Source organism: Alligator mississippiensis, chromosome 4, assembly GCF_030867095.1.
Source record: "Alligator mississippiensis isolate rAllMis1 chromosome 4, rAllMis1, whole genome shotgun sequence".
Taxonomy (NCBI): domain Eukaryota; kingdom Metazoa; phylum Chordata; order Crocodylia; family Alligatoridae; genus Alligator; species Alligator mississippiensis.
Genome location: NC_081827.1, coordinates 158,730,420 through 158,743,862, shown reverse-complemented (window position 1 = coordinate 158,743,862; position 13,443 = coordinate 158,730,420). Strand labels below are relative to the sequence as shown.

Genomic DNA, 13,443 nt, shown 5'->3' with positions numbered 1-13,443 from the left:
CCTATGACGTTTCAGTTGAATCAGGGTAAAGCACAGTGTTTGTCAGGTTCAGGAGCTGAAAGACGGTGAACAACACTATTTTGGGCTCCTTAGATTTTTGCCTTAGTTGCATACATTCTGATATATAGCATTTCACACTTTCAAAACATAGTAGTAATTGTGCCCAAAAGAAACCAGAACATTCTACAACAACAGAAGTAAAACTGCCTGACAAATATCACAGGCTGCTTACAGACATTAAAAAATAAAATAAAATAAAATAAAAAAATTAAACAAACAACCCCCCTGTGCTTTACCAGAAAAGCAGTGCATTAGGTCGACTCAGCTCCACAGTGTCTATATAGATCAGGCACTTCAGCAGGGCTTTTTGGCACTTATCTAAAGCTGATTCAATCAGCTATTAAATAAAAGCGTCAAAAAGCCCTGCTAAAGTGCCTGATCTATACAGACGTTGGGTGAGTTGGGTCCAACTATTGTGATGCCTCTTCTGGGTATGTGCTGGGTTTGGTGCAGGAGCATGCTGAGTTTAAAGCTCTGTTCTTCTGGGGGTTTTTAACATCTGTAAGCAGCCAATATGACTTCTTTCCTCAAAAGCAAAACACTTGCCTAGCAAGCTGAAAAACCCAAGGCCTGGATCAGCCATTAATTATTTTATTAATATAACATAAGGTGCGATGAGTGATGCCATTTGAAGCAAGAGAGACAGGTTTCCTTTAGGGCATGACTGTTTTGAAAGTGACCTGTTAAATAATAAAATGCCTTAGCAATTTTCAAAAGTGAATATATTACCTGCAAAATTTCTTCAGAACAGATATATACCTCTCACTTTATTGAACAATTTAGCTAACATATAGCTCATATACTGTCACCAAGCAAAACTGTAATAAAAATCCCTACATAAGCCAGCTGGAAGCCATTATATCAGTTTCATGAGCAGCCTTAACTGCAACATCTGTGCTAAAATTCAATTGATCATTTATGGTTTCAAGGCAAAGCACAGGAATTTATCCATGTGACTCCCAGACTGACAGAAACAAAACTATTGAACTAGCATGGACAGAATTAAAATTACCTGTGCATCCCCCCACTGACGGAATTAGATTGATTCTAACTTTTTTCTTAAAGTTGATTAGAAGAAAATTTGACAATGTTTAGATAAGAGGGATCTAAACTTTTAGCAAGTCACCAGCCTTACTAATGAGCTAAAAGTATTTTGACAATAAAAGACTGCAGAGTACATGAAGCCCTGTTTCTATCTAAGCTAAAGACAAAGCTCTCATCTGAGCAACACTGCATCGTTAAATAGTATTCTGAGATAAGATACAGCAACTGGAAGAGGATGCTATTATAGGTTTAATGCTACTGTGCTTTTAACTGCACAACTGTAAACCACAGACATGCACATTTACACTTGCTTGGTCTGGTGTAAGCTGTATTTGGAACATAAGTAAAATCAATAAAATAAATTGCAAACAACAGGAACACATTTAATTTAACAATCTGAGTAATCTTCTTTGGGGGGGTTATTTGCTTTTTCTTTTTTTTTTTTTTCTTTTTTTGGGACTTCAGAGTAAACATTATGACACTGGCATTGCTTCACCCATTGATAACTTCCATTACCGAGAGATTAAAAGTCATTGCCACAAATATAGGCTAGAAACGTGTAAAAACGTTTTTTTTAAATGAATAATTATTTGCTTTTTTATTCAAGAACACAAGCTATTTCATCACAGAATTCATCAAATTCATCCCAGCATTCTCCTTCAGAAACAAAGCTGTGAAATTACCTCTCCAATGTCTCCCTGAACCACTCGAATTGGGTCGATCAGGATATCTCTTGCCAATTTCTCAATTTTCTTTCGGAAAGTAGCACTGAACAAGAGAGCTATAAAGAAAAGACTATTTTAAGGCTGAATAAGTTCCCTTTCTACATGAAAAGACTTTATAGGTCTTACAGATAGATTTTAGAGAGAAGAAATATAAGAACAGTTCTGGGTAATAGGGATTCTAAGTTATATTCTATTTTTACAATATTTAAAGCAAATCTCTGTTCAATCTCTTAGCAGAAATACACATCAAGCACATACATTTAATAAGATCACTCTAAATAGACAGGAAACGCTAAAAATAAGAGTATTTATTTGATTATCTAAAAAGATTATGAGAAAAGAATGTAATGGTGCTTCATACTCCTATGGTGGTTCTCATCAGAAAATCAAAGCACATTCCTATATTAAATTAATTAATAAAATCACCTTGGACTTCAGTACTTTACACAGAAGGGTCAAAAACTGAAGCCGATTTTCATAAGTGCTCAGCATGCAGCAGCTGTTACTGAGAGTAATGGGAGCTGCTAAATGTTTTTAAAAATCTAGGCTTAAGTGATTTATCTAAAATAACAGCATAATTCAGAGACAAGGAACTATGCAGAGAAAGAGGATCTCAGAGCCCTGGCTCCAGAACCCTCGACTCAAAACTACTAGATCTCAAAAAACCTCTTCTGAGTTTTCCTCCTGCCCCCAAGGCAGTTGTTTTGAAGCATAGTTGTACTTACTTTGTCTGTCAGGACGCACATGGCTGGCGATCGATCTGACCTGGTATTCTACAAAAAAGAAAGTGCATCATATAGAATTTAGCATAATTTTGTTAACCACTAGAAGGAAATTTAGTCAAGACTGCTGAGCATACAACAGATTAAAAAAAAATTAAGAACTGGCCATAACAAACTGAAGTCTAAAGAAGATTGCATTCCATTAAAGCCCACTGTAAAACTTGCTGTTCAGAAAACAGCTCATTCCAATTACAGATAGGCAATTTTCAAACCAGATCATTAAATAGATGGAGGAAGGAGTAAATGCTTTATGTCAGAGAGAATAGATACTTTGGCTCTGCTATGAGCATCTGTTTTCTTTATGCCTCTGCTTGTAAAACAGCATTATAGTTTTTGAGGAAGTCTATTGATTTTCTATCCTGAGGATTAGCACTACCCGAGCTAACATGGGATACAGGCCAAACACTGCTGCCAAAAATGAGGGTACCATGGAGGTCCAGTGCCCAAGGTCCTTCTACTCCCAACTCTGAGTGACCCTAATACAATAGTCAATGGCTGGAGATGTTGGGGCATCCATCTCTGACTGGGCTGAACAAGAAAAGCGACTCCATGCCTTGAAGTCCCAAAACAAAAGCAGAACAAATAAGAATTATTCCAAGATGAGGTGTGTACTTTTTTTTTTAAAGTTACATCAAGTCATTCTTCCCAAATGATTATGGAAATGCACAAGTACAAAATTTTCTATTTTCTATTTCTAACATATGTTATATGTTTCTATTTATGATGGTCTTTTTTCATCTGGTCAAACTCAAGTAGAATTTTGAGGCTGTTGTAACTAATATTCTGCTTAACTTTATGCATTAAATCTAAATGGCTGGCAAAATAGCTCAGATAGCAACTTCAAAGCTATCATATTCAATATTTAGTATTTCACCTTCCTTGAAATGGTGGTTATTGGCACTCAGACAAACAGGCTGAAGCGCCTTTCTTATGTAACTGACTTCCAAGCTGTATGTAGTTACTAATGAAATGCTTTCCTCCACTTTGGTGTGTTTTCTCTCATGCAAAGTCCAAGCTATAAGGCACTGGGCTTTTTTAAAAAAAGATGAAGCCATCTGCAAATTCAAAGACATTAGGTAATCCAACACAGTACTTTTGTGAAGTAGGCATCTGTTGTTATGGTGACCCCAATTTTATACTGCAGTGCTGCAGCCCACAGTCAGAGATAAAAATTAGGATCAGAACCCAGGAGTTCCTGAATCCTATTCCCAGTGTTTGTTTCATTAGGCTTCACTAGTCCCTTCACACTTATGGCAATAGGAGAGGAACTTTAAACACCAGCCGCAAAAAAGTTCTGTCCACGTAGCCTTTTGACGACGAATACCTATGTTCTGTTAAGCTACAGGAGTTCTAGACAGCCAAATCAGCTTGACCACTGAGCACCAGTACTTTAAAGCATTGCGTAGAGGTTTTTTCTCAGTACGTACCAAAACCCATATCAAACATTCGATCTGCTTCATCAAATACAAGATACGAGACCCTCTGAAGATTGGTAGCTTTCTTCTTCACATGATCAATCAAGCGACCCTATCAAAAACAAAACATTCAAATCCACAGCATGTAAGCGTAACATGTGATATTTTGAATATCAACTACGTGCATCTGGCTTTGGAATTTAGTCCTCACCCAGTATAAATAATCTTAATACAAAAACAGAGGCTCGCAACAGAAGATAGCACTAATGTACACATTATATATACACAAATCAGTGGAAAGAAGATTCTAAATGCACTCAGTGACTGCTCATGTTAACACTATATTTGATGTGTAGGTTTTCACAAGAACATTTGGACACAGGTAATTAAACCCTTCAAATGTCATAGGTTCATAGATGTTAGAGGCTGGAAGGAAACTTACAAGATTATCAGGTACAGCCCCACTCTAAGTCTTCTCTTCTCTAGGCTGAACAGTCCCATGCCTTTCAGCCTTTCTTTGTATAACCTGCTCTCCAGACCTCTAATCATGTATGTGGCCCTCCTTTGGATTCTCTCAAGCTTCTCCACATCCTTCCTGAAGTGCACCGCCCAGAACTGGATGCAGTACTCCAGCTGCAGTCTCACCAGGGCTGAGTAGAGTGAGGGGATGACATCCTTAGTCTTGCTTGAGATGCACTGGTAGATGCATGTCAGTGTTTGATTTGCTCTGCCAGCTACAGCATCACATTGGTGGCTCATGTTTATACTGTGGAATACTGACGTGAAGTATTCATTTAGGAGTTCAGTTTTCCCCTGAGTGTCGCTTATCAGTTGTCCTATTTCCTTCATCAGGGACCCTATGCTTCCCTTATTTTGTCTCTGACTTCCTACATATCAAAAGGAGGACTTTGTTGTCCTTGATTCCCGTTGCCAATTTGAATACGGTTTCTGCCTTTGCCTTTCTAATCTGCTCCCTACAGGTGAGGGCTATTGCTGTGTACTCCTCTTTGGTGGTAATTTCTGACTCCCATCCCTTATAAGCTTCTCTTTTCAATTTCAGTAGGTCCATGACTTCCCTACTGAGCCAAGGGGGTCTCCCAGCCCTTTTGCTGCTATTCTTACTAAAAGAAATGGACTTTGTGCTCCTAGGATTGCTTCCTTGAGGAATGACCACTCTTTTTGTAATCTCACAGTGCTAGGTTTCTTCTCGTGGTACTGCTGGGGCTCCAGCACTGTGGCTCTTACCCAGATATTTGGCTGCTCCCATAGGGCGGCCAATACCCTGGGTTTTTTTCAGTCCCTCAATAACTTGTCCAAGAACTGCTCACACATTATCTTCAACCGTGACATCTACAATAAACAGCTACTGCTGTGTTTCCTTTGGTTCATCCTCCTGCTGTACTCCCAGTTTTCCCTGCTACCCAGTCTTCATCATCAAAATGTAAACCACTGGAATTGAATATATTTTTGACATGCAGTAACTGACCCTCCAATTCTTCCCTTCCAGACATCAGCACAAACTATGTGGTTGTAGGTTATTCAAATTGTGCCTAAAGATTCAAAATTGGCTGTTTATAACTGATAAGCAGTGAAACAAGTTGACACTGGTGCCTTTTTAAATTACTATCGTCAGATTTTTGAGTTAGTATGCTACCAGAATCACATGTTTACACCCCTCAGTATTGCTGTAATGCACTTTGAAGATTCAGGAAGTCAGCACTGGAGTTGGCCACATTTAGAAAATGTTGGTTACAGTGTTAGGAATTAGTAATTGAGTGCTGGTACTGTATACCACTCCTATTGAATCAATAATCAATCCTATTAATTCAATCTTTTCTCTCTCTTATTTAAAGATTATGCAAGCAACATTAAGAGGACAATGTGTAAAGCAGTGGCCTCCAACCTTTAAGTAGGAGATCACCTTTGACATTTAAAGCAACCCAAGATCTACCATGCACTGCCACCACCCCTCCCCCATCGACTAACCTGCTGGGTTGGGGTGCGCATGTGCATGCACATGGACACTCAGCCCCCTCCCTCCCCACCCTCAGATTGACTCCAGGAGGCTCCGAGATCTACTGGTGGATCGAGATCCACTGGTTGGTGACTGCTAATGTAACCAATCACAGAACAAGTTCGTTATGGTTCCCCATAATTCTCTGGTATCATCATACCACAGTTTGCCAGTGTCATCAGAAAAAACACATTCTGTCAGCATGGAAGGTACTCACTGGTGTGCAGACCACTATCTCCGCTCCTTCCTGCAGAGCCTTCGCTTGTTCCCACATACTTCCACCACCGTACACTGCTACGGAGCGTAAGTTATATGCTTTACCAAAGCGCTTGCATTCTGAATGGATCTCGAAGTTGTAAACAAGACAAAAACACAACTCAGTTTTGTGAGATTCAAGAAGAGGGTGCCTCTTTTTTGAGAACATGATTCAGTTCTTCTATTCCACTGTCATACACCAGGGCTTAATGTAACTCAAGAAAATATATTAATCACTCTCAAGATCGAGTTTTGCTCTCTTACACATAATCTGCTACATCCATTATCTTCCATGGGAGGCCAATCCATGCATCCAACTGCAAAATTTGATCCAGAATATTTATCACACTACAAACATGAACCCCAAAAATGTCCCATAAGGTGCATATTGGATATAAAATGTTCTACTGTATTCTCATTAAAACACAGGAACAACACTGGGATACTGCAAAAATGGCCAAGAGTTGGAAGAAAGTGGTGGGCACCAGTGAGCAGAAGGAGGATAGTAGAAGTTACAACTGTACCTGCTGGGATTGAGCTGGACAGGGGAAGATATGATGGGAGGAGGGAAGAAAAATGTCAAGAGGCACAGAAGGGTTACAAAGGAGATATGGTCAGTGGACACCTGACAAGGCAGCTATGCCAGATAATAACTGGACTGATACATGAGGCAAGGCAAATGTTGCACTTAATGTTTTGCACGTAACTGGAAACAAAATGTCCAATCATGAGGGGTGTCATTAAGACACTTCTGTCACAGTCAGATCATTATCTTCTATAGGTCCAGACCCCTATTCCCCAATGTCCCAGCTAGGTGATGGACCAGTTAGGTTGGTCTGCCCCTACAGACTCATGGAGTTGGTCAGATTCCAGAATTCTGGGGGACATTCACACTGACCTTAATTCTCACTCCACCAATGCCCTTGCCAAACACTGTAAGAGCACAATTACTTCAGTTAGACACAGTGGCACCAAGGCATCTGCATTCCCACTGCTGCAGTGGCACAGATCCCCCTTGCACATAGGGTAAATGAAATACACTCAAGGGTAGGCAGTTAGAATGCAGGTGGCTCTTTCTTGACCCATGCCAAAGCCAAATGGTTGCAGCACAGATTATTTTTAAAGGACTATGCCACAGGTGCTCAACCCCTGGTTTACAAGCCAAATCCAGTTCATGCAGCTATGTCATTGAGCCTATTGTGCTCCCCAAAGGTCCAAAAAATTTGGCAGTGGGGGGAGTGGTGGAAACGTTAATTGCTACTGACTTGCTGACAAATTTCTGGACCTGTGGGGAGCCTGATGATGAGCCAGCTAGCACAGTGACGGGATGGTAATGGGCCGAATTCAGGTGGGTAGGGATGGACCAAGGTAACAGCATCTTCAAAGTGCTACCTGGCAGAATGGTTTTGGCTGAGGAATGGCCTGCTAAATCCAGGTCATCTCTACCTGGAAACGGGAGTAATTCACAGTCCACTGTGATGGGTATTGCCACCTTCGCAGACAACCCCCCGCCCCAACAACAACAACAAAAAACAAAAACAAAAAAACAAAAACACCCCCCCCCACCCCAAAAAACCTCATATCTGGCATAGCTGAGGGAATGCCAGTTTAGCTGCAGAGTCCTAACTCAGGCTGAGGAAACTTGGTTTTGCTGGGTTTATAAAACTCATTTTCAATTGTTTCATAGTAAGTAGGGTCGGAAGGGACCTGAGCAGATCATCAAGTCCGACCCCCTGCCATGGCAGGAAAGAGTACTGGGGTTAAAGGACCCTGGCGAGGTGCTCATCCAGCCTCCCCTTAAAGACCCCCAGGGTAGGAGCCAGCACCACTTCTCTTGGAAGTCGGTTCCAGATGCTAGCCGCCCTGACAGTGAAGTAGCGCCTCCTGATATCTAGCCTGAATCTACCCTCCACCAGTTTATGACCGTTATTTCTTGTCACTCCTGGTAGTGCTCGGTGGAACAGGGACTCCCCCAATGTCAGCTGGTCCCCCCTGACGAGTTTGTAAACAGCCACTAGATCCCCCCTAAGCCTTCTCTTGTAGAAGCTGAACAGGTTCAGGTCCCTTAGCCTCTCCTCGTAGGACCTGCCCTGCCGACTCCTGATCATGCGAGTGGCCCTCCTCTGGACCCTCTCCATGTTGTCCACATCCTTTTTAAAGTGCAGCACCCAGAACTGGACGCAGTACTCCAACTGCGATCTGACCAGTGTCGCATAGAGGGGGAGGATCACCTGCTTGAGATGCATCTGTGGATGCATGACAAGGTACAGCTGGCCCTTCCTGACCGTGTCCCCACACTGTCGGCCCATGTTCATTTTGGCATTAATAATGACTCCAAGATCCTTTTCTGCCTCTGCACTGACAAGGAGGGAGTTCCCCAGCCTGTAGGTATGCTGCTGGTTCTTCCTCCCCAGGTGCAGTACCTTCTTTTTACCCACCAGTGCAAACAATGTGTTTGGGGGATATGGGCAACACGCTATGACCTGAACCTGTGCCTGTCTTGGCTTGTAAAAGGCAGCCAGTGGAAACTAGGGCCACTGTTGGTGGGAGGTGTCAGTGCCTCCCTTTTGGAGGGCAAGGTACCAGACATTCTTAAGTCAATAATTATCCAGTTCCAACTTAAAAATCTCTTCTGCTGCCACCTGGTCTCCAACCTCATTTTTTGGAAAAGGTTATTAAACCCTATAGCTCCAGATGCAGCTGGGCAGTCTGAGACTCCTGGACCCCTATCAGTCTGGTTTTTGTCCTGGGTATAGTATGGAGACTGTATTTGTGGCTTGGGTCAATAACGTTTATTTAGAGATAAACAGGGGAAACACCATACCCTGCTGACCCTCTAAAATCTTTAGCAGTCCTTGATCACAAGGAGGGCCTCGTTTAAATTCCAAGCCCAGCTCACTAATATTATGGCAGGGGCCACCATTTTCGAACCCAGACTGTGGTGCCCCCTATGCTTCCCAAATGGCTGAGGGGGTCAGGTTTAGGGCAAAGTTTAATTGCAGGAGCAGAGTTCTTGGCTCTCTGACAGCTGCTGAAAGCATTCCTCAGTCAGCAGCAAAAGCCTAGCAGCCCAGGGGAGGGGGCAGGGGAAGGAGTCACAAAAGGGACAGGAGGAGGAGAGAGCTTGGGGATGGGTAGGGGAGGGGCTGTTTGTTCCTCCTGGCAAGAAAACCGGGGCATGGAGTATTAGGGCACTTGGGGGCTGCCTTGGCAAATGGCCCTGGCACTGGGTAGAGGAGGGGGTTTGCTCCTCTACGTATATTCTCTCTTTGCCTCCAACACCAGTTTTCCCACCTGGAGGAACAAACAGCCCCTCCCATCCCCATCCCCAAGCTCTCTCTTCTCCCTGTCCCTTTTGTGACCCCTTCCCCCCTCCCCTAGGCTACTAGGCTTTTGCTGCTGTCTGGGAAATGTTGGCTGCAGGACTTTTTCTGTGGGATCCCCAAGGTTCCATCTTGTCCTTCTCGTTAACCGTGTTATCCTTGGCTCCTGGATGAAATCACATGGAGACTGGGAGTGAGGTGCCATCAGTATTACTGATGACACTGATCCCTCTCCCCTTCTCCTTTTGATCTGACCCAGGCCCTGCAGTCTCAGTCCTTTCCTAGTGTCTGGATAAAACTGGGGATCAGATACAGATGTACCACTTGAAGCTAAATCCAGAGACAGAAGAGGTCAAGGTGGTTGGCAAACCTCATGACTTATGGGGTAGTGGGGGGAAGGTAACTGAGACATCTATCATCAGTGGGGTTCAACCGCTCTTTGTCATTCCACTTTGCAGCTTTGGGGTATTCCTGGATCCTTTGTTAAATATGGCTCTGTGTGCCGGCCCTGGCCATGAATTGGCTCCACATACTGGCCTGATCCACATGCACAGCCATCTCATCTGGTCTGTGAGGCAACCTACACACCACATGACAGTTCCATGGACCATAGACTGAGCACCACCGGTGTAAAGTATTAGCTTAAATACTTAAACAAGTTAATAATACACAGGATAGTCTTTTCCAACAGGCATTGCAGTTTCTCTGCTAACTTCTCTTGCTAAAGACTTGCTGTGTTTATAAGGAAATAGAAGGACACTTATACAGGGTGAATACAAAATAAAGGTTTTAAGAAAATTAAAAAATTGGATTTTTTTATTTAAATCAGATGTTTTTATTTTTTTGGTAAGAAGGAGTTGGTTTTGTTTTTTAAATAAACCTATATTAAAGATAGTTTTAATTTAAAAGATGTTAAAGCTCAAATATATCATCATGGAATAGGGATTATAACTTATAATTATATACTATTTAAGACAATATATTCATGTAACCCTTTTAGAAGAGTTTTATAAATAGGTCACAACAGGCCAGGGACTAATCTTATGGGGTTCCCAGAGGCTCTTCTATAGATTAGTAAAGATTAAAGAAAACCACTCTACCCAGTGGGACTTGATGCTCAGTCTAGAAGAACCCATTGAGCATCTCTGTGATGCTTAGTTTCAGTTCTCAAACTGTGGATTTCTCTCTCCAGAGATAACATCCTTGTCAACAGCAGTATATGGAAATAAGAGATAACACAGACCTGATTACCTACCCATCAGCCCTTTTGTTTTTCTCTAAGTTTGTGTAGAGTCAAGCCCTTACCTTTCTCTAAAAGTGTAAAGTTTCCAGATGTTAAATGAATAAAGGATATCAAACAACAAGAATGCACTTTTTGTAAAAAACAATGATTAAATCAAGACTTCCTGACCAGTGATTTATACTGATTTTATTAAAATCAAACCCAGCCTGCACTTATGCATTATATACACCTACCTGTTGGCAAAGCTCTCTGGTTGGGCACACAATCACTGCAATGGGACCATCTCCCAGTTCCAGTTCTTTTTGATCCATGATGTGGATCAACATTGGCCAAATAAAGGCTGCTGTTTTGCCACTGCCAGTCTTAGCTATGCCGATCATGTCTCTGCCACTCAGTGCAACTGGAACACCCTGAAAATAAAAAACAGATGTCTAAATTGATCTGCCAGGTCACACAGGAATAGCTTAATTCCTTATTCATGTGGGCATATTGATTTAAAGACCACATGAATATGGAGGACAAGATGTCACAAGGGATCTGTAACATAGGGATCGTAACATGACTATTGTATGAGCTCTTGCATCTAAGTCACCAAGTTCAGATCTGGATGAGTCTGTTAGTAATCTGAAAGTTACTACGGCTTCATGATTGTTTGGTGGCCTACATAAAGTTGCTAGGTTTGGTACAATCCACAGTGGGTAAATGTACAACAATCCCTACTGTGTTTGCAATTCAGCAGAGGGCAGACCAAACAATGCACTCACGCTCTTGGCAGTGTCTGTTCCCTCCTGCTCCAGATGGGAACCTAGTGGTCAGGAAGGACAGGAAAGCTTTCCCTCCTCCTGTCCGTACTGTACAAGTTCTGAAGATTGAAGTGACCAATTTCTCTCTAGGGCTGTTAATCCAGCAATGTATATAACACAGACTAGGCTCTCCCAACAGATTCCCTTTGTCTAAAGTGTGGTATTGCAATTAAATGTTAGGCATAATTACAAAAATATATGTACTGCTTTTATTTTTTATGTCAAAAAGCCACAGAATGTATATCCTTACGTTGACAACTTTACTGGCCTGCATATGTGGTGGAATCCCTTGCATTGGCATCCCCACCTCCAAATGCATACCCAATTTAAGTGAAACAAGGGCTAGGAATTACCTCAACAGCCAAAACAAAACAAATCAAAGCATATCCTATGTAACTTAGGTGTTAACTGTTTGCTAGCCAAATGCCCTTAACACAATGCTCTGTGTTCACTTTATCTAATATTTCTAAAACAATGCCTAAAATATGAAGAACTGTAAAAAAAAAAAAAAAAAAAATGCCTATAGTCTTCTGAGCAACAGATTAGTCACCTGAAGGTGCTAAAATTCTCTTTGGCTGAGCCAATTTGAAAAAAAAAAAAAAAGACACACAGACTAGACTTTATTTGCAACTAACACTCAAAGAAGCAGTAGGTAGACCATTTTTTTAAATAAAGGTGAAAACCAATTGCGCGCGTACACACAATTCCTCTTCAGGGTGAACTCAAGTTCACAAAAGGTTGTGCTCTATATGCATCTTAGTTAGTCTACAAATAAGACTAACTGCCTTTGGCTTGATATCAGATTAACATGGCTAACTGTTAAGAACAGACAATCATTTCTGGCTGGAACAGCCCACCCCAAGTAGGTGGGCAGGTGCTACAACCTTGCTGCTGCTAATCATCTTCCTGGTTGCATAAGGAAAGCTCCTGCAGCTGGCACTTCTCTCCACAGTGGCATGAGCAGAGTGCCAAACCAAATGCCACTGAAGACCCAGGTCTGTGCCCATAGGTTGCTGACCCCTTACAGGCAATCAAACTGCACACAGCTTTTTATGGAATAGGGATTCCTTTTAATATCTGCATCTATTCTCGTTGTGCTTAGAAGAAAGTGAAGCAACAGCACATACCTGACACTGTATAGGAGTGGGCTGGGTATACTCAGATTTCCTAATCTGATGCATAAGTTGTTCATCAAATCCAAAATGGGCAAAACTACTGCCCGGTCTTGGAGGAGCAGCACCAGAGACCTAGAAGGGGATGAAAGAAGAGATGCATCATCTGTATAAGAAGAATTCGTAACTGGAAGGAAGAAAACAGGTATTTACATAAATGTTAAAAGCTTGCTTTTATATCCAGGACATACATTTTCATTTCAACAGACAAAGATACTTTAAGGCAAATACCACAAGGTGCAAGCTTTATATGCAAGGTTTCACTGCAGATTTTTACAAGTAATGGTGCAAAGGAAAGAGAATAAGAAACCAGTCATGAGTCAATGTTTGTAAAAAACTATCACAGCATCAAAACAACAAATTTGGGGGGAGGGGGGAGGGGTATTAGTGTGCCTTCCAGCTGTGAACCCGAAAGCACTAACAAACCTTTCTATGGCAAGTGGACAATGCACCTATTTTACATATGAAGAAAATCTACAAGAAGAAAGTTAAGTGGATCTGCCTAAGTTGCAGAACTTGGACTAGAATTTAGACACTTTGACTTAGAGGTAGATAATCGTAACATTTTTGTTTCTGTTATGCAGAAGATAAAGCTGCAGAAATAGAT

General features: G+C 41.8%; 1 protein-coding gene across 3 annotated transcripts in view; it reads right to left on the bottom strand.

Annotated features, from left to right (window-relative positions):
* The window catches only part of DDX42 (DEAD-box helicase 42), a 39,818-nt gene that overhangs the window by 11,088 nt on the left and 15,287 nt on the right, over positions 1-13,443 (bottom strand). For all 3 annotated transcript variants that reach the window (XM_014609200.3, XM_006271562.4, XM_059726851.1), the window contains exons 9-14: positions 12,792-12,911; positions 11,095-11,271; positions 6,258-6,386; positions 4,039-4,138; positions 2,555-2,602; positions 1,788-1,885 (exon numbers count right to left, since the gene is read on the bottom strand). In XM_014609200.3, coding sequence (XP_014464686.2) covers positions 1,788-1,885; positions 2,555-2,602; positions 4,039-4,138; positions 6,258-6,386; positions 11,095-11,271; positions 12,792-12,911 — 672 coding nt within the window. The remainder of the gene's footprint in view (positions 1-1,787; positions 1,886-2,554; positions 2,603-4,038; positions 4,139-6,257; positions 6,387-11,094; positions 11,272-12,791; positions 12,912-13,443) is intronic.